Source organism: Dissoconium aciculare (assembly GCF_010015565.1).
Source record: "Dissoconium aciculare CBS 342.82 unplaced genomic scaffold K489scaffold_15, whole genome shotgun sequence".
NCBI classification, from domain to species: domain Eukaryota; kingdom Fungi; phylum Ascomycota; class Dothideomycetes; order Mycosphaerellales; family Dissoconiaceae; genus Dissoconium; species Dissoconium aciculare.
In genome coordinates this window covers 284,590-310,717 of record NW_022984965.1, presented here as the reverse complement: position 1 = coordinate 310,717, position 26,128 = coordinate 284,590, and the positions used below count along the sequence as shown (strand labels likewise).

At 53.6% G+C, this 26,128-nt stretch overlaps 10 protein-coding genes across 10 annotated transcripts in view; all 10 read left to right on the top strand.

The window, feature by feature from the left end:
• Positions 1-4,475: 4,475 nt before the first annotated feature.
• K489DRAFT_326640 (uncharacterized protein) lies at positions 4,476-9,009 on the top strand (the record flags this gene model as incomplete). The annotated part of the gene is made up of 3 exons (XM_033601920.1): positions 4,476-5,027; positions 5,083-7,707; positions 7,888-9,009. Coding segments are annotated over 3 exons (4,299 nt in total), but the record flags the coding sequence as incomplete, so codon positions are not given.
• A 1,309-nt stretch (positions 9,010-10,318) lies between these two features.
• On the top strand, positions 10,319-10,927 carry K489DRAFT_413352 (uncharacterized protein; the record flags this gene model as incomplete). Its single annotated transcript, XM_033608027.1, has 1 exon — positions 10,319-10,927. The coding sequence occupies one exon, from the start codon at positions 10,319-10,321 to the stop codon at positions 10,925-10,927; it is 609 nt and encodes a 202-aa protein (XP_033455941.1).
• Positions 10,754-12,238, top strand: K489DRAFT_83246 (uncharacterized protein). Its single transcript, XM_033608967.1, has 2 exons — positions 10,754-11,687; positions 11,745-12,238. Exons 1-2 carry the CDS (start codon positions 10,946-10,948, stop codon positions 12,065-12,067), a joined length of 1,065 nt encoding a protein of 354 aa, XP_033455940.1. The 5' UTR covers positions 10,754-10,945; the 3' UTR covers positions 12,068-12,238.
• Positions 12,239-12,439: 201 nt separating this feature from the next.
• On the top strand, positions 12,440-12,814 carry K489DRAFT_303659 (uncharacterized protein; the record flags this gene model as incomplete). The annotated part of the gene is made up of 1 exon (XM_033600483.1): positions 12,440-12,814. A coding segment is annotated over one exon (375 nt), but the record flags the coding sequence as incomplete, so codon positions are not given.
• Positions 12,815-17,260: 4,446 nt separating this feature from the next.
• K489DRAFT_293954 (uncharacterized protein) lies at positions 17,261-19,250 on the top strand (the record flags this gene model as incomplete). The annotated part of the gene is made up of 2 exons (XM_033600261.1): positions 17,261-17,944; positions 18,099-19,250. Coding segments are annotated over 2 exons (1,836 nt in total), but the record flags the coding sequence as incomplete, so codon positions are not given.
• An 801-nt stretch (positions 19,251-20,051) lies between these two features.
• Positions 20,052-20,393, top strand: K489DRAFT_306255 (ankyrin; the record flags this gene model as incomplete). Its single annotated transcript, XM_033600562.1, has 1 exon — positions 20,052-20,393. A coding segment is annotated over one exon (342 nt), but the record flags the coding sequence as incomplete, so codon positions are not given.
• Positions 20,394-21,428: 1,035 nt separating this feature from the next.
• Positions 21,429-21,848, top strand: K489DRAFT_302119 (uncharacterized protein; the record flags this gene model as incomplete). The annotated part of the gene is made up of 1 exon (XM_033600445.1): positions 21,429-21,848. A coding segment is annotated over one exon (420 nt), but the record flags the coding sequence as incomplete, so codon positions are not given.
• Positions 21,849-21,938: 90 nt separating this feature from the next.
• K489DRAFT_326770 (CENP-B protein) lies at positions 21,939-22,397 on the top strand (the record flags this gene model as incomplete). Its single annotated transcript, XM_033601931.1, has 1 exon — positions 21,939-22,397. A coding segment is annotated over one exon (459 nt), but the record flags the coding sequence as incomplete, so codon positions are not given.
• On the top strand, positions 22,349-23,138 carry K489DRAFT_345564 (uncharacterized protein). Its single transcript, XM_033602332.1, has one exon. It carries the CDS (start codon positions 22,800-22,802, stop codon positions 23,130-23,132), a length of 333 nt encoding a protein of 110 aa, XP_033455934.1. The 5' UTR covers positions 22,349-22,799; the 3' UTR covers positions 23,133-23,138.
• A 324-nt stretch (positions 23,139-23,462) lies between these two features.
• K489DRAFT_83106 (uncharacterized protein) overlaps positions 23,463-26,128 on the top strand; it is a 4,283-nt gene continuing 1,617 nt past the window's right edge. Inside the window, exons 1-2 of the mRNA XM_033608966.1 lie at positions 23,463-25,059; positions 25,119-26,106. Coding sequence (XP_033455933.1) covers positions 23,543-25,059; positions 25,119-26,106 — 2,505 coding nt within the window. The 5' untranslated portion in view covers positions 23,463-23,542. The remainder of the gene's footprint in view (positions 25,060-25,118; positions 26,107-26,128) is intronic.

Genomic DNA, 26,128 nt, shown 5'->3' with positions numbered 1-26,128 from the left:
TGTGAAGCAGGTGTATATCAAGAGCTCCGAGGGCAGTATTTGCTATCAGCGATGTGGAGATGCCGTGGTATCAGCGCATGAGTCACGACGTTATGAAAGCCGTTGAAAAAGGTCGCAGGCGCAAGCGAGGTGTTTTGCGACCAAATCCGTCGTCTGATGTTCGACCAGTTTGACGCGTGTCGACAAAGCAATCTGGCCGATGGGCGGCAAAGCACAGGTTGTTGGAAATGAAAGAGTCGGGTCCAAGTCGAATGCGGCACGTTACACATGGGCCAATTGGTCTCGACTCAGCCTGTCAAAATGAGTCCGAGGAAGGCGCGACACAAAGCTGTCTCCCGGTCTGTCGTGATCTTTAGGAGCCAGCGCGTATTTATTAAGCATTGTGATGATGACGGCCTTTCAAGCGCGCTCGACGTGGAGGTTTTCTGGAAGCGGGTGAAGCCGTACAAGCGCGGGGACTGGCCACCCCGTTCAGTGCACTTGTCCCATCATCTCCATCGAGTCCGAGTCGAGCATTGGAAATCCGCCATTCATTGAGGCTCGAGCATGGCTTCCATGTAATTTAATTAGTACCATATCGCACCATTGGAGATGGAGCATTGATTCCTCCGCTCAGCGCTGGATGCGAACATCGAGCATCGCACATTACTCCGGATATGAAAATGATCGACAGGTCCGTCGTGGTTCTCTCATCGTTGAAGTGACGCTAAAGCTCGAACATGGCCCTCTAGTTGGATTGCATCATTTGAAGACGGAGCATTAATTCCTCCGTTCAGCATTGGAGACATTTCACTCTCGCACCTTGCTCCAGATGTGAAAAATGATCGACAGGTTCGTCAAAGCTCTGTCATTAGATACTAATAATTAGACGCCATCTCCTGTGGGCTATCCCGGCGTAGTACTCTGACGATCGTTCATTCCGATCGGATCTGCAAAGTTTTTCCCTTCAGGTACACTTTGAGTCGATCGCCAGGTTCGTCATAGCCTCATAACCTCACAGATGCGATATTGTAGATTCATGTCAAGAGATGGAGGTTCAGGAATAGCCCGACCTTCACGAGGTCGATATACTCGACCGTCCCTAGTCGACACTCCACAGTCACAGTGGCCGAGTATTCCTCTGCGTGACGAGATGAATGTCATCTGGGGAAATACCTGCCCACCTTGGAAATGAGAGCTCCAGGTCGCATGCATCTCGCACCCACCTTCTCCCCGGGGCCAGCATGGAATTCTCATCACGTGTGTCGGCGAGAGCTTCGCGCTCTGCTAGCCTCGACTTGTTCCTCTCGTTGCAGTTGAGCATTGAACCGGGCGCTGCTCACGAAGCACGAGTCAATCGCGTCTGCGGTGAATAGCGACGGATATCCTGGTGTCCTGGCTTGGAGGGCCTCGCGTCCACATACCACCTGGGCAATGCCGACACTCGCCAAGGAATGCGTCGTGTACAGTACACACTTGAGCACCTCATACGAGCGATGCCCAGAACAACGACGACCCCACCAGGCCACAATCCGACGAGGGATGGTCAGACATGCATACCTACCAATGGACGATCCTCCCATGAAATGAATTGATCGAGAGACCCCGGGCTACGATATTACTCGGACGATTTCGTATTTCGTCTTTCCTCTCCGCCGCGAGCTATGACGGGATACATGCCCCGAGTCATCAATCAATCATTAGTCAGGGCCAGGGCACCTCTTTTTTGGGCGGATTTGCAAAAACACCTGCCCATGGATCGATGGCGCCACCACCGCCACAGTTTGGGTTGCAGATACGGGCGGATGTATGTACACAGGTAGGTAAGGTAGGTCGGCAGCCAATGGTACCTCTGTACAGCACAGTAGCCGAATCGTGGGCGGAGATCGCGCGATTCCTCCTCAGATCTGTGCCATTGTCTGCATCCTCCATTCCGCAAATATCAGGTGCATCCGTGATGACAACGTAGCTGAGTCTTTGGGGGGAAGGGAAAAAAAGGAGCGCAGATGAAAACGGCGTTTCCTGTTGCCGAGGGCATGGATCGATGTATTCCCAAGCCCGACGTTGGGTCTATCATCATCGTCATCATCATCGTTTTCTTCGCTTCGAAAAACTGCCGCTACGTGGGAAAGCTCGGGCGGTTCAGATGAAACGGTCGTGTGGTCTGCCCTTGTTGACCAGAGAAAAAACCTGTTTACCGGGAAACGTCTGTCCCGAATTGCGGTGCTGCTACACTACTTACTGTACCGAGATCTTCTCCGAGCGGAAAATCCGGGACTGTGATCAGGGTCATTGGAATGCTGGGGAGTGGAATGGTCCAGCGTCGCGACAACATGAAACAAGGACATGATGCATAAAAAACAATGCAACCGAGGAATGCGCACTCGGGTATGTATACACTGTACAGTATGTGAGCCTGTTGACTACACATCGCGATGGAACGGAGCAAGATATGCCGACGAGAGAAATTCTTCATCTCTGCGGGTTTCATTCGTGCGCACCTCCATGCATGCGCCCAACAGTCCAACGACAAATCGGCAACGGAGATCGTCCTCCTCGTGTCGGATACCAGACATTCACTACGGCGACAACCACGAGTGCATGCGATACTCGACGTTTATAACCAGTGCGTATAAAGTCGACGACAGATTGCTGAGTGGGAAGAATTCCGCCCGGAGATGGATGCGAGGAAGGGTGAAGAACAGGATGCCCCCTGCGAGGGATTTCCATTGCCCATCCACCCCACTTCTCTCCCTGTCTCATCATCTCGTCATGCAATTGTCTTGTCGCCGGCGTCATCGGGAGTGGCTTATGCGCGGCGACCGTTGATGCTCTGCGTCAGAAAGTGACATCCGGGCGCCGGGGGGTGTCTGTCAATTCCGTTGCCCTTCTAGCTTGTGCCTGGATGGACGGACGGGCTTGGATGTGTGCGGTGCAGCTTGCTTGTCGTCGCCGTCGTAGACGAGAGTCTCACAACAACATCGACATTGCATCTGACAGCTAGATATGCAGGTTGATGATGATAATAATCATAATAATAATAACGAGACTGTCTCTCCTCCAGCGTCGGCGGGACGATGAGCTAGCATGCCCAGCGCGTATTTGCGACTGTTATTATAGAGATCGTGTATACAAATTCTCGTATTGTCCTGCATCCTACGAACAAAAATATCCTCGTGGGTCGTTCGCTCCAGACGCCGCCGCCGCCGCCGTCTTTCCACCGACCGACCGTGTTTCCTCCTCGAGTCTCTCTCCCTCTGTCTCTGGCCGGAGTCGACGAACCGATTTGCAGGCCAAAGAGAAAAGTATCGTCGACCGTCTCGGTCCCAACCTTACAAAATCAGCGGAGTGTCTACTCCTCTCATCACCACCAGGAACATCTTCTTAGAGGTCATTTCATGGTTTCGTTCCCGAGCGCAAAACTCCCTACTACTTACTATTGCTGCGCGTGCACACGCCCTGGACGCACGCGCACACGACGTCCATCATCACCGCCACGCACCGGCCGGCAGCTGCCCACCAGAATAAAAAGAGTTGTCTGACACGCTATGACGACGACGGTCTTGGGTACTCTCATCTTCACCACCACCACCACCACCACCGTCATTCGCGCCACCACTCCCGATCTCAGCTGGGCTATCTTCGGACCATTCTCCTCCTCAACATCCTCACGGCAATACAATCATTCATTGACCATACTTATCACAATTTGACTTTCCAAAAGAGATCTGTCTCTCCTTGAATTGTACTGCACAAGACTATATTGTACCTCCCTTTGTGGGTTTCATTCACTCAGCATCATCATCATCATCATCATCACCATCATTCAGCACCTCCAGGGCAATCTCGACGCTCTGACGCGCGACTTCCTGCCAGCCCGTCCGTGGAGCCGCCCTCGACGACTTTACTCCTCCACTATTTCCTCCTCCGATACCCAATACCCGTGGACCTGCCCTACCTACCCAGCTTTTATGTCCGCGACACGACCTCTTCCTCCTGCCTGAACAACTTTCTCCCACTTTTTGTTTCATCTTCCACATTCCCCTTCTGTCGTTTCGGATTGCTGCTCAGCCACCTTTTACATATACAAAAAAAAACATTCCAACAGGATTGCGACGACCTACGATCACGACGTGAACAGCATCAGCATCAGCGCCCTACATCAGCATCCAGCATCTGCAACCACCACTCGGGCTTCCATCCGCGGATTCGCCAGCAAATATCGCAATAGAGGCGTCGCGAGCAGTATAGAAAACACTCGGATTCTCAACATCATATACACAGACCGAATTTCTGTCCCGGTCCGATTACTACTCCATCTAATCGTCATATACAGTCGGACTGCCGATCGAAAAAATCATGTCCCGCCATCGCGGTACGTTGAACTCGCGTGTGCAACCGTCGTGACCGATTTTCGCACCTGCCGTGCTCGCCAGGCTTGCATGGTAACACTACGATGATATGACACTTGCTGATCCAAATTTTTCTTGCCTGCAGTGTTGTCGTTTATGTCACAATGGGGCGGTCACAATTCCCGTGCAGGAAACACCGATCCCGAGCCGATCGCGACCCCACAGGAGAGCCCATCGCCCAAAGACGCCTTGTCACCCACGAGGCCCGCCGATCTCGATATCACTGCAGCTCGTTCGCGACCTGCTAGCATCGCCCACACGCCCACCTCGCCCCGCTCGCCGAGCATCCCTTCGCGAGCTCGTGGCGACTCGCGCGTCAGCCAGCGCAACAGCATAATCCAGACCTACCAACCGCCACAAGTCGAAGTGGCCTCCGACACACCGCCAGAACTCGCCCCGATCTTCACTTATTTGAACAGCCACAGCAATAAATTGTATCAGGAGGGATATTTCCTTAAACTACACGACCTCGATTCAAGAGGAAGGCCGAGCGCAGATCGCGTGTGGAACGAGTGCTTCGCTCAGTTGATCGGGACGGTTCTATCGCTATGGGACGCGGCTGCGTTGGATGCAGCTGGCGAAGATGGCGAGGTCGTCCCGACGTTCATCAATTTGAGCGATGCGTCCTTGAAAATGGTGAGTGATGTCTGCGCACCAAGTGGCGGCCGAAAGCTGACACCCCGACGCACAGATCGAATCGCTTCCGATGAACGGCACACAGAGCGGCACGCTGCAAAACGTCCTCAGCATCTCCACTGCCGCCAACAACCGCTACCTTCTTCATTTCAACTCGCTCAACTCTCTCACCCAATGGACCGCCGGCATCCGTCTCGCCATGTTCGAACACTCCGCGCTGCAAGAGGCATACACCGGCTCGCTCATTGCTGGAAAGGGCAAATTCCTCAACAATGTGCGACAGATCATGGAGCGATCAAGATTCGTCTACGAAGATTGGGCACGTGTGCGCTTCGGCGCGGGAACACCTTGGAAGCGGTGCTGGTGTGTGATCACGCCTCCCGACGAGAAGGAATTCGCAAAGGCACAGAAACTCGCCAAGAAGAACCCTTACGAGCGCATGCGCATGCCCAAGGGCGATGTTCGATTCTATGACACTCGCAAGGTCACCAAGAAGACGAGGCCTCTGGCGACCATTTCAGACGCGTACGCGGCCTACGCGATCTACCCACAGGCGAAGCCTTTGATCGACCAATCAACCCTGGTCAAGGTCGAGGGTCTGATCACGCAGCACACCAAACCTGAGAAGACGACCGAGGGATTCGTCTTTGTGATGCCCGAGGTACATCCCGCTGTTAGCGGCTTCGAGATGATGCTTCGTTGGTTGTTCCCCGTCTTTGACACGTTCGCGCTGTATGGACGACCGACACGACTCATCGCAGACGTCATCGATCAGCGAGGTCTGATGTTCGCCATGCCTCGAGATCGGCGGTATGGATTCCTCGACACCCTTGATGTGTCGGGACTGATCCACACCACGGGCAGCCAGAACTGGAGCGAGCGGCAATGGCGCAACGAAATGAAGAAACTCACTTCTACTCGCATGGCGGCTATGATGGAAGGTTCCCCTCGACCGAGCCAACAAATCAGTCAACGACGCGCAACCACGAGCAGGCAATCGCTGCCTCCCAATCGCATGAGCCTGCGGTTCGACGACAATGTGACACACTCTTCGCCAGGCTCACGTTCAGGTTCGCCAGCAGGCGCATCACGCGGTCCTGCCCCTGGCTCGCTCGACCGCACAGATTCTGCTCCGCCGACGGCTTCGTCTGGCCCTCACAAACGCTCCGCATCTGACGTCTACGCATACCGTAAACGTGCAACAGACACACCGTCACGGTTGTCGCAGGAAATCCCCCGAGATGACGACTATGGCGATGCTCCTCGTCCCCCGCCGCACGGCATGAGCAGTGACCCTTCCCTCGCAGAAACTTACAACTCTGGGGCTGTCTCACCCGTTGGGCCCGATGGGCGCATGTCTGTATATGGTTCGTACGAGAAGTCGGCCCAGAGCGCGGACCACCGTCATTCGAACATCCCACTGCCCGTCCACTCGCCTCCTCCGTTCGCGCATGCTCCAAGCGACCGCCCTTCCGGCAACCTCAACCAAGCATCTGACCTCCGTCGCGCACACGCGGCTGTCGACGAGGACACCCTCTACCAAATGCAAGATGCCCGACAAACGGGAATCTCTCCTGTCGAGGATGACGCATATACCGCATCGCAGCCTTCTGGCCAACAACAGGCGTTCTTGCCCTATCGATCTCGCGAGAACACTATACAGCAGCCTTCCTACCACCAGAACAACTCGTACAACGGAGGCTATGACTCATACGAGCCACGCGATCGCGTACAGCGGCTCAGCACGATTCCCGGCTCGCCATTTGTTGGCGAAGACACGGAATATTTCGCGAGGACGCCCGTACAGCAGCACATGCCACCACTCAGTGAGAATGGCAGCATGTCGCACCACAGTACGGGGGCTCACACCCCTGATGCACAATCCCCTTCAGCCGGATCGCGCGCGAGCATTGCCAGGAAGCCTGTGCCTCGCCTCGCTTCTGAAGCCCCTGACGAATACTCGGGCCGTTATGGCAACAACCAAAACCCCCAGGTGCGTACTGACATCGATCGTGAAGAAGGCTTAGATACCCCCCCTTCCCCCGTAGGCAGCCACGTGGCCGCAATGATTGACGCAAGTGCTCTAGAACGCTTCTTGAGCGGCGAAGATCTCACAACACGTGCCGACACCATGCAAACAACTGTATCTTCGGCCACCCCTGATTACGCCAGCACCCCCAGTATGAAATCTGTAGAGGAGAAGCAAGTCCCGGCCGAGAAGCCTCGCGCGGGACGGATGAAAGTCGTCGGCGACCCGGACCTGGTATCTGCGAAACATCCAAAATCGGGCGGAGCAGGTCGACTGGACACTTATGCGAGAGACAATGCCGAGGACTATTCGGAAATGCCGACCATCGACTTCGGTCCGACTTATTCTTACAAGCCCAGCAGTCGGCCAGGGACGAGCGGGACCTTGTCAGGGGCCGACGGTCTGCACAGACGAACCAAATCGCGGGACTATCTTGCAGAAGGGTTTCAAGATCGCAAGATTGGACAGACCAAACAGGAAGACGAGGTGATTGCTTCAGTCGCGCCACAGCAGCCAACTATCGTTGCGTGGACTGGTCCCCCCTCCACGTCCGGAGAGTTCGAAAGCGCCACCAGCGATCGCCTCACTCTCTCCCCTGAGCAATGGGTCCAGCATCGTGCCAACATCGTGTCCTCCCAACCGCAGCATGCTGTCCCTAGCGCTCGAAGACCACTCCCTGCTTTGCCGCCAAGTTCGCCTCCAGCTATTCCATTCTCTTCCCGCCCTAACTCTTTCCACGACATGAACCAGCTTCTCAGCCCGTCATCCATCACCAAGACACCGCCCCCATTCATCCGCGGCAGCTCCGGTGATTGGACAACTTCGCGTCAGTCGCCTTTAGCTCAAACGCCTCCACTTGCTCGCGCGACTTCTGGTGACTGGTCCGCTCTCAGTCCCTCTTCCATTACCCAAACCCCGCCACCTTTCATTCGTGCCTCTTCTGGCGATTGGGCGCATCTCCGCGACCAGCCGACACGTCCGATCAGCCGACCGACTTCTCGTGGTGCTGGCGCTGTCCTCACCGCCGGTGCAATGAAGTCGTCGTTCCGCTCAGAATCACCGATTACGTCATCCATGAATGCCAGGGAGCAGATGCACATCGCTCGCGCCACAGGCACTCCTCTACTCGGCTACTCGGCGACCACGTCTCCACGCATGGTTTCACCGATAACACCTCTGTCTACCAGTCCCGGTCTTGTGGGTGCGTTGGCAGCGAGGGAGAGGGAGCGAGCAGCCTGGGGTGAAGGCGTAAGATCTACCCAAGTCAAGGAAGCCATTGCTTTGAGGATGAAAGAGCAGCAACAACAGCAATTAATGCACGCCCATCTCAACGCGCAGCTGCAAGCCCAGGCCCAACTGGAATCCCACATCCAACTGCAACAACTCCAGCAGGCCCAAATCCAACAAGCCCAACTCCAAGAAATCCAACATCAGGCCCTCCTCCAACAACAACAAAACCTGCTCTTCCAACAGCATCAAGCCCGACAACTCCAACAACCTTTCCCCCTCTACGCCTCCTCCATCACCTCAACCACCCGTCCCACAACTCCCTCCCAACAACAACCCACCGTCCCAATCTACCAACTCCAACGCCCCGTCACCCCGTCATCCGCCTTCACCGCGCCCCCAGGAGACCTCTACATGCAGCAACAACAGCACACCCGCCATCACGCCAGCGCGAGCTCGAGTTCATTGAACCTCTTCCAGCAACTCCAACAGCATCAGCAGCAACAACAGCTCCCGCCGCGGCCCTCGACGGCGAATTCCTTCGCTTCATCATCCATGCACGCGTCGTCCTCTATCCCCGGGTCCGGCGGTTTCGGCGGCGTCTTCGTCCAGCAGCAACAGGCGCTTGTGAGAGGCGGCGCGGCCGGTGCCGGGGCCGGCGCGTTTCGGCATTCGAGGGGGAAGAGCGAGACTTCGGTTCTGACCAGGTTGGGGTATGAATCTTGAGGAGGTATGCATGATGGTCTCGGTTCCGATGAGATGAGATGGTTATTACGGCTTTGGATTCGGGCGATGTTCAGCGTTGAAGTGTGGGGTTTGGGATCTTGTGTTGCGGAGGGACGAATTACGGGGCTATCATTGTCGCCGTTGGTGTTACGGATGGATTATCCTTTGTATTTGAGAGTTCTGTTTTGTCGTTGGACTTAAGACTTCTGTCGCTCCGGCGGGGATGTACGCATGTATGCACACAGGGATGTTTTCGTCTCCCGCTCGCGAGAGCTTGTCTGCTTATGCAATTGTGTGGAGCCGGGCGTTTGTGGACGTTGGACTTCATATCCCGTTCTCGGTTCGTGCATGTCATTGCTTTGATCTTGATCTTGACCTCTATCTTCATCTTGTTCTTCTTCTTTCTGTTGTTCTTCTGCCGTTCTCATTTTTCTACATGTGAAGGTGAATGGAAAGAAGGAAGGGATAGATAGAGGAAAGGGGGGAACAGAAAAGGAAAGGGAGGAATGGAAAAGGAAGGGCGGAGTAACGTGCCCCCCGGCGTCGCGAGCCACCCTATGTAACGAGCCGGCATCGAAGACTCTCATCAATAATACTCCGCAACGCACATACTGACACAAGACGTCGCATCTGAAATGCAGAGCAGGATGGCAGCACTCCGCCACAGCTTTCATGCCAGGATCGGCCCGGCCTCGTCTTACGAACGCTGCTGCAATCGATTCCGTTCTCGTGCAAAACTCGAGCTTCCCGGCTAATTGCGAGTTCTGGGCGTGGTCCTCATCAGAATGCAAACCCGGCACTCTTGACGGAGAGCTCGGTGTCTGCTCCATCTCTGTCGTGGATCTTGTTCCCTGCGAGGCTGGACTGCGCGATCATAACGTCGGTTTCGAATCCCCGTTGCTGAGTCATGCCCGCGGCTTAGGTCGAGACATCCATCCGAGGACAATAGCCGTGGGGACACATCGTGCTTCATCCACTCTCGCGAAGAACATATGAGCCCATCAGACATGACGGAAACACATGTCCCCGGCCATGTTTCTTACTTTGGCGTTGTGGTATGCGCTGTGCATCAGCAGCCCATTTCGAAGTGGCATCTCCGAGACCGAAGTAGACCCAAGCAAACGCCAGTGATCTGAGGAGGCCTCACGTGTAGGCTGCGCCACCATGCAGCTGCAGGCGACCAGATGGCGGCCGGGATGCGATGCTGCATCGCAGACGTCGAACAAGGCACAGATGGATTCTTGTCACATCTCCACTCCTCTCCGAACAATCTGTTTCAGATGAGCATCATCGCGATTCTGTATGCAACATGTGGCTCCTTAACGTCGACACGTTCGGCTTCACGGAGTACTTCGGGACGATCCCCCCGCCTTATGCGATCGCGTCGCATCGCTGGACGGCGGGCGCCGAGGCGATGTGGGAGGATGTGCACGAGATGAAGAAGACAGACACGGTGGGCTATCGCAAGGTGCAAGGCTTTGTGGCGTACCTCAAGGCTCATTTGCCACTCATCAAATGGCTGTGGATCGACACGTGCTGCATCAAGCAGCATGCCGATCGCGAGCTGTCGACGGCGATCAACTCGATGTTTCAATGGTACCGCGACGCGGAGGTGTGTCTGGCGTATCTGGAGGACGTCCCCAGCGTGAGCGACCGGGCCGCCTTCGAGCAGAGCGTGTGGTTCCGGCGCGGGTGGACGTTGCAAGAGCTAGTGGCGCCGAGCGTGGTGATCTTCCTCTCGCGCGACTGGGGGATAATTGGACACAAAGGGCACAGCAGTCGGGGCCGAAGCGGGATGTCGATGCAGACCGGCGCAGCGCTAGAAGATGTCGTTTCCGCTGTCACAGCGATACCCAGAGAGGTTTTGCATGATTATCGAGAAAGCGAGAGCCTCACAACGGAGGAGAAGATGCGGTAGGCAGATGGCCGGGAGACGATGTGGGGCGAGGATCTCTCATACTGCCTGCTTGGTATCATGGGGGTCAGCATGAACGTTCGCTACGGGGACGGCGCCAACAAGACGAGGGAGCGACTGCTGCAGAAGATAGCGAAGCTTAAGGGGACAGCAGCGCCTGGCGAGTTCTCCGTTCCTTTCAGCCTGCACGGTATGCCGACGACGGAATATTTCGTGCCTCGCAAAGTCGAGATGCAGCATCTCACCGAGTTTTTCGCAAGTACATCGACACGGACGGCACAGCAGCGGGTGTTTGTGGTGTTCGGCACGGGCGGGATGGGTAAGACGCAGCTGTGCGCCAAGTTCGCAGAGACGAGTGCGGAGCGGTTCAGTGCGGTGTTCTGGCTGGACGGGTCGTCCAAAGATGCTCTGCAGCGATCGATGGCCAGCGCAGGCTCGCGGGTGTCGACGCGTCCGAATGCATCGCCGGCAACAATGGACGTCGCGCAATTGGTCGACGACTTTCGGCAATGGCTGTCGCTTTCGGGCAATGCGCACTGGCTGATAGTAATCGACAACATCGACCGCGACTGGCATGGCAAGACGAAGGACGAACAGGCGTACGACTATCACGAATTTCTACCGCACGCTCATCACGGAAACATCTTGATTACGACACGTCTTAGACGACTGCAACGGCCGAACGCCAGCCTTCATTTAGGCACTGCCGACGATGAGCTCGCGAAAGAGATGGTCGAAACACGCGCAAATAAAGCGGTAACGAGTACGTGGGTGTGGCAGCGTCACAGAGCGACTACGATTACTGATGTATGACAAATAGACATCGATCAATTGCTGCCCAAGCTCGGCGGTCTGCCGCTTGCCCTTGCCCAAGCCGGAGCATATCTCGGCACGACTGGGATGAGTGTCGCGGACTATCTCGAGCATTACGACGCGACGTGGGCCGAGCTAATGCAGAAGCAAGATCAGTTTCCACTGCAAGAATACGGCGAACGGAGCGTGCTAACGACGTGGACGATGTCGTATGAGCAAGTAAAGGGGGTGGATCCACTAGCAGCACAGCTGCTTAACCTCTGGGCCTTCCTCTATCACGGCGACGTGTGGGCGGAGCTAGTACTGACCGGGCAGGGTGACGAGGTATAGCGCAGGCCTCACGAAGACGTATTCTTTGGGCCAGTGACGAAGCTTTCCCTCCAGCACTCGATCGGAACTCTCGTCCAATACTCGATGGTGAATGTGAGCGCCGCGGATCGAGCGCCTACGATTCATCCGGTCGTGCATACATGGTGTCTGCACAGCTTAGAAAGATCGACCGCACAACGATTGACGGCAGCGGCGATAAGACTTGTAGCAAGGATGGCAGCATCGGTAGGTCGAGGGGTCGGAAAAGACTTGGGACTTCGATTAGCTGCACATGCGAAGGTTATTGGGGCGCGAGTAGCAATTTGTCCACCGGATGAAGGGGAGCAAGCTCTCGAGTGTCATCAGATCGCATACTTTCTGACCGATTGGGAAAAGTCTAAAGAAGTCGAGAATCTATATTTGCGGGCGCTGCGTGGGTACGAGAAGGCATGGGGCGCGGAGTACACGTCGACGCTAGACACGGTTAACAATCTCGGCACTCTGTACGCGGACCAAGGCAAGATGGCGGAGGCGGAGGCGATGTACGTGCGGGCGCTACGCGGGAAGGAGAAGGCATGGGGCGCGGAGCACACGTCGACGCTTATAACGGTCGGCAATCTCGGCGCTCTATACGCGGACCAAGGTAAGATGGCGGAGGCAGAGGCGATGTACGTACGGGCGCTACGCGGGTACGAGAAGCTATCATGGGTCTCGCCGGCTCGTATAGAATCCGTGAAGCAGTGTTTATTATCTTTGCGGAAACGATGAGACCGCCTTCCGGACAAGCAAGCGAGCGAGAGCACCTCACACTCAGACCACAACGGTGCGATGCCGCCGGCGACGTCTCCGAGCGGAGGGGCCACAGACAGTCCTACCGTGTTTAGTAAATTGATGCGCAAGATGTGGAAACGCTCGCGACCTAGGTAGCTTTCTAACACTAAACTTTCCATGTAACACATTTTCATGTCGACCTGAGATGATAATCCTACGTAAATGCGAGCTGATCGTTCTTGTTCCGGATACCAACCATATTCTGTCCAGGTATAAGGCAGGTTCAAGCACCTAGCTATACTATCTACACCTGCGGCTTGGGCATTAGAAACCTTCATCGTACGCCTATATAGTAATGCCCCGAATATGTCTCTCTTATTCTTCACGTCGCTCTCTGGGTCTGTTTCTTCTAGAGAATCGTCGGCGACGGAGACGTTTGTCGTGCATATGTGCTTGTGTCGCTATGCCATGATCTCTATAAGGACCGTCAGTAGTCGGGCGGAAATGCGGAGGATTGTCATCGATAAGAACGAACTGTCGATATGGACGACCGGCTGGGTAGACCACTATGGTTTTAGAGCCTTCAGTGTGGATAGGTGTGCTTGACTCAGCTACGGAAGCGTATAGCATGGCTCTTTGAGAGTTCTCGGCTGCAGGCATGACTTAGCAATTGAGATTCGCAAACGATATCTGAACGTCGACGGCGGCAGCGTTCGGGACCGCGCAGCCTTAGTCAAGTTGAGATAAAATCGAGTACAGCTGTAGCGCTGCTTCTAAGCGATCAGTCAAGACTGATAAGTGTGCAAATAGATTTGTTTCGTGCCCGTACGAAGCGATCGCCAGACGAGATCGTAGTTTGCATATGAATGAAATCGAGGACAATGTCTGCAAGATGGATGCGATTTGGACACAGAGCGGTGGGCAGACAGCTGGCATTGTAATCTACATCCCAGATATGTGGAGGTGCATCAAAACAGGTGTCGGAGAATGTTGTGGTCGAAAGCGTTCAATGCTGGCTCGTTACACAGGGTGGCTCGCAGCGCCGAGAGCGACGTTAGGCAAGGTCCTTTCTAAGTGGGCTTGTGATTTTGGTTTCGATGCGAATCTTCGACATAGATTCTTCCATATTTCAAGTTATGATATGAATCCTTCAAACGGAGCGTAGAGTTTGATATCGATGGAAAGGCAGTCCGTCGAATTCCAAGGCGTGTTCGTATTGAATGGGCGATGTTCATGGAATTTTTCTTTTCCTTTTTCGCGCTTCTTCTGTCCTTTTTTTCTCTCTCGTCGGATTCTTCCTCCTTCTCTGATCGGTACATGCCCCACCCGAAGAATCGCATATTGCTCGCGTGGAACGTCGGTTGAGGGGAAGTAGATTCCCCACTCCCGTCGATGATGCATGTGTAGGTCGTCGATAGATGTCTGGAGTAAGGGTTGCCTAGCTCTGTCGGTGTTTGTTAGGCATGGTCTTGTTTGGAGATTTGCACTCTACAGCTTCCTGCTGCTTCTTTGATGTCTTCCGAGTTCGTCTTTAGTAATGGCTGGGTTTTGGGATGGCAGAGAGCTTGAAATAGGAAATCTAGGGGTTTGCGTGGAAATTCGGGTCAAAAGCGGATCCATATGAAGAAGCTGATGATGTGGGTTTTCGTTCTGATTCTTGTTCGACGGAGGATTACACTAAGAATAAGGAACTTTACAGTATGATCTTGGTAAGGTCCATAGTCCTGTAAGCGTTTGGAATGTCTCCTGCACGTATTGTTCGAGATTCATGTCACTTCTCATTTTCTTGGCGAGGGAGAACCTCAAAGAAAGTGACCAAAACTAGGCCAGGCATATGCGATTTGACGGCAGACCAGTCAATAGAGGGTTCAATTGACGGGAGGTCCGTCAACATAGGGCGCAATCGATGGGGTCCCATTAGATTACAGGCGGGAGCTCCCAGTTGATTGAACTCAATGGGCGCTAAAGAGTTGCTCATTTGTGACCAAGTGAGGTCAGGGACCGGCCTCGGAGCGGCCTTCCGATTGCACAGGCTCCCGATGAAATGCATATGTGATAAAGAGCACAATCAATCGATCGAGCGAATTGAGTGAGCCGGCGATCAGAGTGTAATCGGCGCATTTTTTTCGGCATCAATTGATAACGGTAAGGGTGATTTGAGCAGAGGGACTCGTCGACGCACCGTTGCCGCTCAAGAAGGAAATCAAGGCGACGATAGAAGCTCCAACGGATCGCCCACGAAGTGCTCAGCCTCAATCACAAAAAGCAAATTCATTCAAACATCCCGGTCAGCCAATGACCGGTGGGCGCTACTGAAGACTGTGTATGTCGATCATAAGAGCATTCAATCATCATCACACATGTGGTTATTCAGCTATGACAAAAGAAACATCGCCAGCCGCAGACCATTATCCAATTTTCGTCCGGCAAGGCCATTTCCCTGGCGACGGCACTAGACAAGGAAGAAACAAACACACACCTTCGGTCCCCTGCAACCAAACATCTACACAAGCGGAGACGAGACCGGCGCTGGAGGCCGCACCTGACGGCGTAGAAACCAGCGCCAGGAAGCACAGCCGGCAGAGACGGATCGTGGGGCGCGCATGCTGGCGGCCGCGCAGGATGAAGAGGCGGCTGGGCGCGAGGTTCCCGAGGTATTGCCAGAGGCACGTATCTGCTTATGTCAGTCACCGGTGAGCGCTTACGTCACCCACGTCGTTGAGTGGCCCTTTCTGCTTACGTCACCCAACGCCCAATGCCCAACGGTGCTTACGTCACCCACCGTGGTGGGTGACATAATCAAGCTTAGTGCCTCAGGCATCAATTATTTCCACTTTCATCTTCTGTATATAGAATTCCCCTAAATGGGAGACAGGGAGGAAGATAGACCTTTTAATACAATTTTAGCTGCGTCTGTATGCAGGCAGCCCTTCCGCATATCACCTGTGCGGCGTTACGAGGCCTAACTATCCAGTGTCGCCCGGGATACTTGCTAAACGCTGGGGTGGCAGTGGATAGTTTCGCCGTGGCTGTGATTGGATGTTTTCCCTGCCGAAAAGAACTAATAATAAACAGCTCGAATAAACAAGGAAGTCGCCATCTGTGTTTCAGCCTGGAGTTAGATAATTTTGGCACACGCAGAATCTGCTTGAGCGTGCTGGTCGGGATCATTTGTGGTTCTTCTTCAGGCTGGGTAAGGGGAGTGGACATATACGTACTTCCTGTAGGTAGATTTGTCCTGATCGTGCTAACATGGATGGACTTGTTGCTGGCATAGGTCCGTGCCACTGCGCTCCGGCCGCAGATCAAGCTCCGTCATCTATGTTCGATCATGGACTCTCGCAGTAGATACTATCGACCGCTCGTGCTAGTTACAAGTAACAGAAGGTGCCTTGTCGCACTCTGCAATGACCCCATTGCTGTAAGCATCGAAACATCTTGTTGGTGGTGATTGTTGCGCGTCGCTGACTTCATCGACACCTCGCAGCCCCGGGCAATGTCGCGCGCATCCACATGAGTGCTCGAGGTGTGATGGGAGCGCTTAGCGACATGACATGCATGCATGGGTAGATGGCCATTGGCTGGACGCCACGGAGTGAGGCCTGCTACGGTGATGGCGCGTATGGATGTCCAGCTGTCCCGCACCTCCATGCAGGGCCTGGAGTTTCGACATCCCATTGGCTTCGGGGTAATGGTGAACCTGGTGTGAGATACTGGTCGCTCTTTATTAATGGCTCAAGAATCCGGCTACCATCATGTCCTCGTGGGAACACCGTTCCTACCTCGTCGGTACCCTCAGCCGAATAAATTATCAAAGAAACCACGATGGACCCCGGCACCGCGCTGGGCGCTGTCAGTCTGATTCTGGACTTGACCAAGGATCTATACGAATACTATCGCGCCTGGAAGGACTGCAATCATGATGCCGTCGAGCTCCGCCAGCGACTGTTGGCTACGCATAATATGTTTCGTGTCCTTCGCGAGACGCTCCGGCAACCCGATCTCGAGTCCGACAAGAAGCAGCTGGTTTACGATTCAATCGAGCGCTGCAACAATGTCGCAAACGAACTACATGACAAACTGAAGGTTTTCCCAAGCGAGAAGCCCCCATCCGGCAAGAGGGAGAAGATGCTCGCCCTGGGTCTCAGAATACTCTACCCATGTCGGAAATCTACCATCATGGCACTGGAAGAGGATCTGGAACCCTGCACTCGTGAGCTCCAGGGTGCTGTGGGTGTAGTAGTGCTTGCATCTACGCTCGACATGTCCCAGCGGCTCAAGCAAGTCGACAAGAGATTAGAAGACGGCTCTGAAAGATTTGAGGCCGTCATGGATGGACAGTTCAAAAAGCTTGAGGGAATGTCCAGTTCCATCGACGAAACACGAAAGGTAGTTGTCGGCATACAGGACAAGTTCGGACTAGAAGAGCAGCGACGAGCGATGGTTGACATCATGGAATGGCTATGTCCCACAGATTACAGTCAGCAGCAAAACGACTTTTTCGCGAACCGTTCAGGCGATACCGGAGACTGGATATTTACATCGTCTCAATTCGCGGAATGGGCACAAAATTCTCCAAGCATTTTGGTTTGTCCTGGTGATCCTGGAGCGGGAAAGACAATTATGGCCGCGACAGTGATCCGGCACTTGCTCGAGGAACACGAAGTTACCGCCATCCCGACGATTTATGTGTACTTCAACTATAAAAGTGAAGATCAACAGGATGTGATGCACGTTTTAGGCGCTTTGGTTCGGCAGCTCGTGTACGCGAAAGGCGTAGTGCCAGATACTCTTGCAAAGCTATACAATCATTGTTCGAAGCGACAGACACGACCAACCCAACGGGAGATTGAGAATGAATTGATATCCATCATCTCAAGCTTCAAGAAGGTGAATGTTGTAATTGACGCGCTGGACGAGTGTCACGAGCACATCCGCAAAGACATGATTACCGCGATCAAAAACATCCACAAACCTACCATCGCGCATGTGCTCGTCACCTCGCGTCCCTTCCCACATATCCTGAACCAATTTGAGGACTCGATTCACCTCGAGATTCGTGCTTCTGATACCGACTTGAATGCCTATCTTCGAATGCAATTGTCGCATGCCTCGAAGGCAGTGCAAGTATTCACGGACGATATTGTAACAACGATTATCAAGAAGGTCAAAGGAATGTAAGCTAATACCCCGTCCCTTCGACTTGGCTAGATCGACTGACACCAAGTGAAGCTTTCTGCTTGCGAAGCTGTTTGTAGAGTATGTTCGCGAAGCAAAGAAGCGAAAGCTCGTCAACTCCATTCTAGCTCAGATCGAGACGCAATGCGACCTGGACATGAGCCTTTACAATTATGCGTACGAAAGTGCGATGGAACGCATCCTCGCGCAGACTCGCGATACTCGAGTGCTTGCTTTGGAAGCACTCGCATGGATCACACACGCTCAGAGACCTTTGATATCTCTCGAGCTCGAACACGCGCTCGCGATCGAGACTGACCTTGATATACATGAGTTCGATGAGCAAAACATCGTGCCGCGCGAAGAGATTATCAGTTGCTGTGCAGGACTGATCACGGAAGACTCAGAGTCTGGTACCATTCGTCTGGTGCATTATACTACGCAAAAGTACCTGGAGCGTAAGCTGACCACATTACCGGATGCGCCTGCACCAAATCCTGAATACGCAATCTCGATCAAATGTCTGCGGTATCTGTCGTTCGATGCACTGGTTAGTGGTCCATGTGCTGAAACTGACGAAATTGATCAGAGGCTCGAGTGTCATCCCTTCTTACACTATGCTGCAAGCTACTGGGCCGTTCACATTCGTTGTTCTGAAGACCATGACCACACCCTGGAAGACGATCATCGCATGACTGAGATTGCAGTGTTGTTCCTGAATCGCCCAGAACTCGTCGAAAGCGCGGTGCAGGCCGAGTTGTGGCGCAGACCATGGTCAAAGAAAGGCTATCAGGGAACGTGCGTACCTCAACTTCTGGCAGAGTCTGGCGTATTGAGACTCTTCCGCTCTCTCATAGCAAGAGGACTCGATATGGACTCCCGCGACGAGTGCGGTCAGACACCGCTAACTCGAGCCGTAGAGAACGGCCATGCCCAACTTGTTGAAATGCTTCTTGCCAAGGAGGCCGACGTGAATACTCGCAATCACATCGGTGAGACGCCATTATTGCTAGCCATTCGACTTGGCCATACTAAGGTCGCCGAGCTCTTGCTTGCGAGGGACGATATCGACGTCAATTGTGTTGGACGGGATGGCCGTTCAGCTTTGTATATTGCTGCAAGCAAGAGTCACGTCGCGATAGTAGAGCTGCTCCTCGCGAATGAGGCTATCGATGTCAACTTGCGCCGCGGTCAAGACGAAACGGCACTATCGCACGCCGTGAAGGCAGGCAAGACAGAGATTGTCAAACTGATTCTCGCGAAGGAAGCCGTTGACGTGAATACGCGCGATATGTGGGGAAAAACGCCGCTCATGCAAGCCGTAGTCAACGATTGTAATGAAATCGTCCAGATATTGCTTGCGAGAGTCGATGTTGACGTCAATTTGGCTGATAACAGACGAAATTCGCCTTTGTCTCTTGCTGCCGGAAAGGGTATCATTGCGATGGTTAGGCCGCTTCTCGCGACGGAGACTGTTGATGTCAATTAACGCAACTTTAACGGCGAGACGCCGCTGTCAATGTCGGTACGGGCGGGTCAGATTGAGGTTGTCAGACTACTTCTCGTGAGAGGGACTGTTAACGTCAATTCGTGCGATATGTCAGGGAGCACGCTGCTCATGCTGGCCGCAGCTCTAGGTCACACGAGCTTGGTTGATCTACTCCTCGGGACCAAGGGTAACAATGTGAACCTACACGAGAAACTTGGCCAGAAAACACCAGACCGGGTCATTAGAAAAGGTTATTGTTCGATCATCAATTCGCTCCTCGCGAAGGGAAGGATTGACATAAAGTCGCGCGGCATGGGAGAGCGCGAAGCCTTCCTGTCAGACGGTACTGAGAACGGCCGTGTGGAGATCATCGAGTTCCTCCTGGCGATGGGAGCCATTGATATCGGCTTTCGCGACCATCTCGGCATGGCACTGCTACATTGGGTCGCCCGTAGGAACCACATCGAGGCCGTCGAATTCCTTGCGAAGCCAGACATCGAAATCAATGCGCGCACTAACGAACACGTGACACCGCTGATATTGGCTATTGCCGCAGGCCATAGTAAGGTTGCGGAACTGCTCATCGAACACGGCGCTGATGTAAATGCTCGAAGCCCTTTGCATCACATTGTCCTCAGCGTTGCAATTCAACTAAGCGAAGAACATATCTTAAGATTGCTGATCGAACGTGGTGCAGATATTCAGGCGCAGACCGCCTTTTACGGCACTACCCTTTGTGTTGCATCGTATTGCGGTCGTACTAGGATCGCTGCGCTTTTGTTACAGCGCGGCGCGAACGTTAACGCACATCGAGGCATATGTGGTAACGCTTTGAACTGTGCATCATTCGAAGGCTTTACTGAACTCACAGCGTTGCTCATAGAGCACGGCGCAAATGTGAACGCCTGAGGTAGTCCTTGTGGCGGCCCACACGAAAGTGCTTTGAGGATTGCATCATCGGAAGGTCATGAGGAGCTTGTAGCGTTGCTGAGAGGGCATGGTGCAGTGGAGTTTGACGAGGCAGCTTCTCCAGCAGATTCGCTCTCTGATACTGATCTAGATCACGAAGCTTCATCATTACTTTGCTGGAAACAGAAGCTTCTGCTGCGACCGCAGACACCCAACGCGATGGCTGTCCCTGGTCTCGGGGCAGCTTAACAATCTAACCCGATATCCGGCTCAGCTATGATAGCGTTCAGCTGGCAGAGCTATCGGCAATGAGTGCGTCACACTAAATTGCCTTCGTATAATGAGCGCTGGAACGAATACAGCGATGAACGGGTAAAATGCCACAATCATTAACTTCTGCTAGACACCGGCGACCTGCCACATTGTTTCTGCTCTCCTTTCCATCGTCATAGCCAAGGAGCAGCAGTGATCGAATAACGTCCATCCCTGCGACCCGAGACGCACTGTGACACGAGACAGATTTTCCGAATTGCTGTTTATTTTCGCAACGCGAGGTCGTGTTGTGCAAGCAACACTTTAGCGTCAGAGAAGAACTTGACGCTGTGATCACATCCAAAAGTCGAGTCCTCTCCATCATCCGGTGATCTGTCGTTGTCGTCCCAGCTGCTGTGGCTGAATGTGGCGTGAGGTTTGCCCATTCCTGTACTGCCGTGCCCTTCAGGTTTTATCATTACAAAACCTGCTCGCATAAGTGCTCTGACCGTATAACACGACGCTCAGGGGAAATTGGATTTCAAAGGTGCGTCGAGGTTGCAGAATGTTTAAGATGCCGGACATTGGAAGATATTGACACCACATTGTGGCTGGAGAATTCGAAATGCGCCATATGTGGCTTGTCATTGCGGCACAGTGTATGAGATCCTAGAAGCATCGATGGCGGCGTGTTATCTGTCACTACTGCTCCATCTATCCATCGCTGGGTGTCGCGAACGTGCCAAAAGCTAGACCCATCCATCGTCGAGTCGTGTTGCGACGATGGACTCAGCCAGCTTGGTGCTCGCGCAGCAGAGACCTGCAGGCGTGCCGAATTCGTACCGCGCCCTCGCCGATCACGCCGGCGTCCCATGCTCCACCCTCCACCACCGTGCTCGGGGCCGACAATCGCTGCGTGCGAAAGCGGAACGTCAGCAATACCTCACGCCCCCAGAAGAGCAGGCCGTAGTCGAGTTCTTGTTGCACATGTCCAAGTTGGGACAACCGGTCCGGATGAAGCATGTTCCCTCGATAGCATTCAGTACGACGCAAAAGCGCTGCGCTACTAACAGACCATCGAAGCCGCCAGGTAAAAATTGGGCCAAGGCCCTGGAAAACCGGCACCCAGAGCTGAGAGCAAAACGGGTCGGAGCATTAGATTGGAATCGACATGAGAAGAACATATATGGGAAGATCGTACACTGGTTTGCTGTCATTGAAACCGTCCTGAAGAACCCCGCGATCGTGGCGGAGAACGTGTATAACATAGATGAGACCGGAGTCATGCTCTCTATGCTAGGATCTGTGAAGGTGCTCGTAGGCCGTGATGACACGAGAGCGTACAGAGGCGCGCAAGTCAAGCGCACGACCGTGACTGCCATCGAGTGCATTAGTGCAGACGGGAGGTGCTTGTCGCCGATGATCATCTGGCCAGCTGCCACTCATCGGAGTAATTGGACCACGTTTCCGACTCCCGGCTGGCACTACGCTTACTCGGAATCCGGATATACCGACTCTCAGATAAGCTTCGAATGGCTTCGCCAGGTATTCGATCCGCAGACGAGGGATCGCGCTAACGGTCAGCCTCGTGTATTGATCTGCGATGGCTTCGGTACGCACGAAACCCTCAAAATCCTGGAGTTTTGCTTTGCGCACAATATCATCCTCTGTCGCCTGCCGTCCCACACGTCCCACAAATTACAGCCTTGCGACGTCGCCGTTTTCGCTCCACTCAAAGCCGCTTACCGCGACAATGTCGAGTGCCTCGAACGAGGCGGCGTAAATGCGATCGGAAAGCAGCATTTTACGTATCTGTATGGACCCGCTCGTGAAAGGGCATTCACGAAGCGTAACATCTCCGCTGGATGGAGCAAAACAGGACTGTTCCCGTTCAATCCCGATAGGGTTCTGAGAGATCTGCCTCAGCCTGTCTATGAAGCCGACCACCCGACTATAGTACCAATCGTAGAGTCGTCCTTACCTCCCATACCCGTGACACCCGCGACGCCGGTCTCTGCGGAATCTGTCATCGCTTTGCAGAATCTGATCGTCGGCGAAGACGCTCAAAGTCTCAGTGCTACGAGCAAACAGAACCTCGAACGACACGTCGCAAAGTTAGCTCGAGCGACACAGAAGTCCTTAGCACACAGCTCGATGCAGCGTCATCGGATCGATCTGCTGCTGAAGACAAACAATGAAGCTAAGCCCCGACGGGCAGGCAGGTCAATCGTCCTCGGGAAGGCTCGAGTTATGAGCTATGATGATCTGGTGGAGGCACGCAAGAAGCGAGCTGAAAAGGATTCACTGAAAGAGCACAAAAGGGGGGACAGACGTAGCAAGCGACGGAACGGCGACACGGTGAGTACGACAACAGTCGCGCCAACAATCAATCCGTCACCACGCGATGACCGAGCTGTGACGGAATCGGGCTGGGGCGGAGAACTCGAGGATTCAGCATGGTGTGCCCCGATCGCTCATATGTATTAATGAAGCACTTGATATTGCAATTGCCTATTTGCGTCAAATTCCGCACGCACGGCAACACCCGTGTCGCCCCAGGCCCAAATTTCGCATCTGAAACGCGGACTCGGCGACGAGATTGATCGTGACTCAACTCAACGCATAGACCTGGTCATGCTCCATCGTCGAGTCATTTTTTTCGGATACGATTCCATGTCAGATTGTGCTCACCAGTCGACTCGTACCCCTGTGTAGTTGTGAGGATGGTGCGTCATAGTGCATTCTTCGAGGTGGCAGTGCAGCATGCAGCTGTGTCAAAGCTACAATAATGAAGGCCCCACAGCCTTGCCGCCGTGATTCTTCGATCGCCAGCTCGCTCATCACTTCTTGCTACGCATCTTATCACTAAGTCGTATCGATCGCGTCCACGAGCCATCATGCGTCTTCTCGATGTCAAGACTCTCGAATTCACCGAGTTCCCAGATGAGAAATCCCTGCCGAAGTACGCGATCGCGTCGCATCGATGGGGGCGTGAGGAAGCTACCTTCGAAGATGTGCAAGAGGAGCGTAACAAGAGCAGTGTCGGATATAGGAAAGTAGAAGCATTTGCACAGTATGTGCAAAAGCACGTGGCATCAGTGAACTGGCTATGGATCGATACTTGTTGCATAAACAAGAAGGATGCCGTCGAACTCTCGTACTCCATCAACTCAATGTTCAGGTGGTATCGCAATACAGAAATTTGTATTGCGCAGTTGGCAGCTGCAACGCAGCAGAGCGACATCGGGCTGGACGAATGGTTCCACAGAGGCTGGACACTGCAGGAGTTGCTTGCGCCGCGCTTGGTTGTCTTTCTGACGAAGGACTGGCAAGTCATCGGCAACAAAGGGTCAACGTTTTACCCACGTAACAATATCGGGCCTGACCTTGGAGCACAGATCGCCAATATAACAGGCATACCTGAGCGTATATTGCACGACTGGGGAGCGAGTATGAATATGCGAGTCGAGGACAAGATGCTTTGGATGGACAATAGGAAAACGACTCGAGAGGAAGACATGTCATATGCTTTGTTTGGCATACTAGGAGTGGCTCCGGGCGCGAATTACGGAGAAGGTGCGGACAATGCTAGAAATCGAGTCCTTGCTGCAATCCGGCAGCGCGACGAGGTGGAAGGTCAACGGAAAGCACGATATCAAGAAATCACCAAATGGCTCAGGCCTTCTGATCCATGGACGAACCATGAGTCTGCGCGGAAATTGCACGTAGAGCGGACCGGAGAATGGCTGCTACAAACAAAGGAGTATCAATCGTGGAAATCTGGAGAAGACCAATGTCTATGGCTATATGGCGGTGCTGGCTGTGGGAAGACTGTGCTTTGCTCTACTGTGATCGAGGATATGAAGGCATACCGTGAAAGTAATAGCAATATTGGTCATACTATCTTCTACTTCTCGTTCTCGGACGAGCGTAAACAATCGTACGAAGATCTTCTGACTTCTCTTGTCGCACAGCTTGGGCACCGGGAGCCGGCCTTCTCGACTCTCCAGCAAATGTACGACAAAATTGACCGCAAACCACCCGGGCAAGGGGAGCTCGAAAATATTCTACACACAGCGCTAGCATCGTACGAACGGGTTTTCTGCCATCTGGATGCATTGGACGAATGCCCTGAAGAAAGAGGAGCTCGACAGCGCCTGCTAGAGAGCATAGAGAGGCTTCTACGACAAGCACCGAACATGCATTTGATTGCAACTAGCAGAGACGAGCTTGGAATTCGCGATGCTATGGAGCAACTCGGCGTCAAGTCTATTTGTTTGACTGGCAGGAAAATCAATTCTGACGTCCAGCGATATGTGTCAAAGCAGCTGGCTCGCATACCGAAGCTTTCGCGGCTTGATGCTGCTACTAAGGAATTGGTTGAGACGACTTTGACAGAGAAAGCAGATGGGATGTAAGTCAAGTGAAGGCTTGCAGCTGGTACCATGCTAATCAATGAGCGCAACTATGCAGGTTCCGGTGGGTCTTCTGCCAGCTCCAAGAATTATCAAAATCGAAGCGCACTACGCCTATAGTAGTGAAAGCTGCGCTACTCGCACTCCCTGCGACCTTGGACGAGACATATGAGCGGATGCTGCAGAACATTGCTGCTGAAGACCAAGCATATGCACTGACACTTCTTCGATGGCTTGCATACTCGCAGACCCCCTTAAGACTAGATGAAGTAGCCGAAATCAGCACCATCGTTCCGGGCGAGGATCCTGCTGCCGACGATATTGTGGACATTAACAATCGAGGCGGATTGACCGATGTTTTGGACATACTCGCTGGACTCGTTGTTATGGTTGAAGCTGAAGCTTTGAATGAAAATGCGGCTACTGAGAATTCGTCCCTTGACAATATTAGCAAGGGAGACGACCATATTGATGAAGGTTCCAGGCGACTGATCGAAAAAGGTACAAAAATCAGACTGGCACATTTCTCTGTGAAGGAATACCTTGAATCGACACGGATAAAAGGAAGCGTCGCTCAAAGCTTTCGACTAGACCCAACCCGAGAACATCGGTGGATCACACAAAACTGCCTCGTGTATCTGATGCACTACAGCACCTCCGAGCAAAAGGCTTCTTGTGAGCAAGATCTTGTCGTGTTTCCTCTGTTGAATTATGCTGCTTCAATGTGGTATCGCCATGCCTTGCTTCAACAGGCTGAAGAACATCGCTGCGAGATTCAGCTGCTTGAGTCTAAGGCCCATCGAGCCGACTGGCTCAAGATACACAAGCCCGATATGTCTTGGAGCAGACCTTTCGACAACGATAGTTACGCTGATAAGGCGAGCTCATTGTACTATGCAAGCTTCATTGGGCGAGTCGGTGCAGTGCAGCAGCTGCTGGAGGCCAAGGCCGACGTCAACGCGCAAGGCGGACGCTACGGCAACGCGCTCCAGGCCGCATCTTCGGAGGGCCACGACAAGGTAGTGCAGCTGCTGCTGGAGGCCAAGGCCGACGTCAACGCGCAAGGCG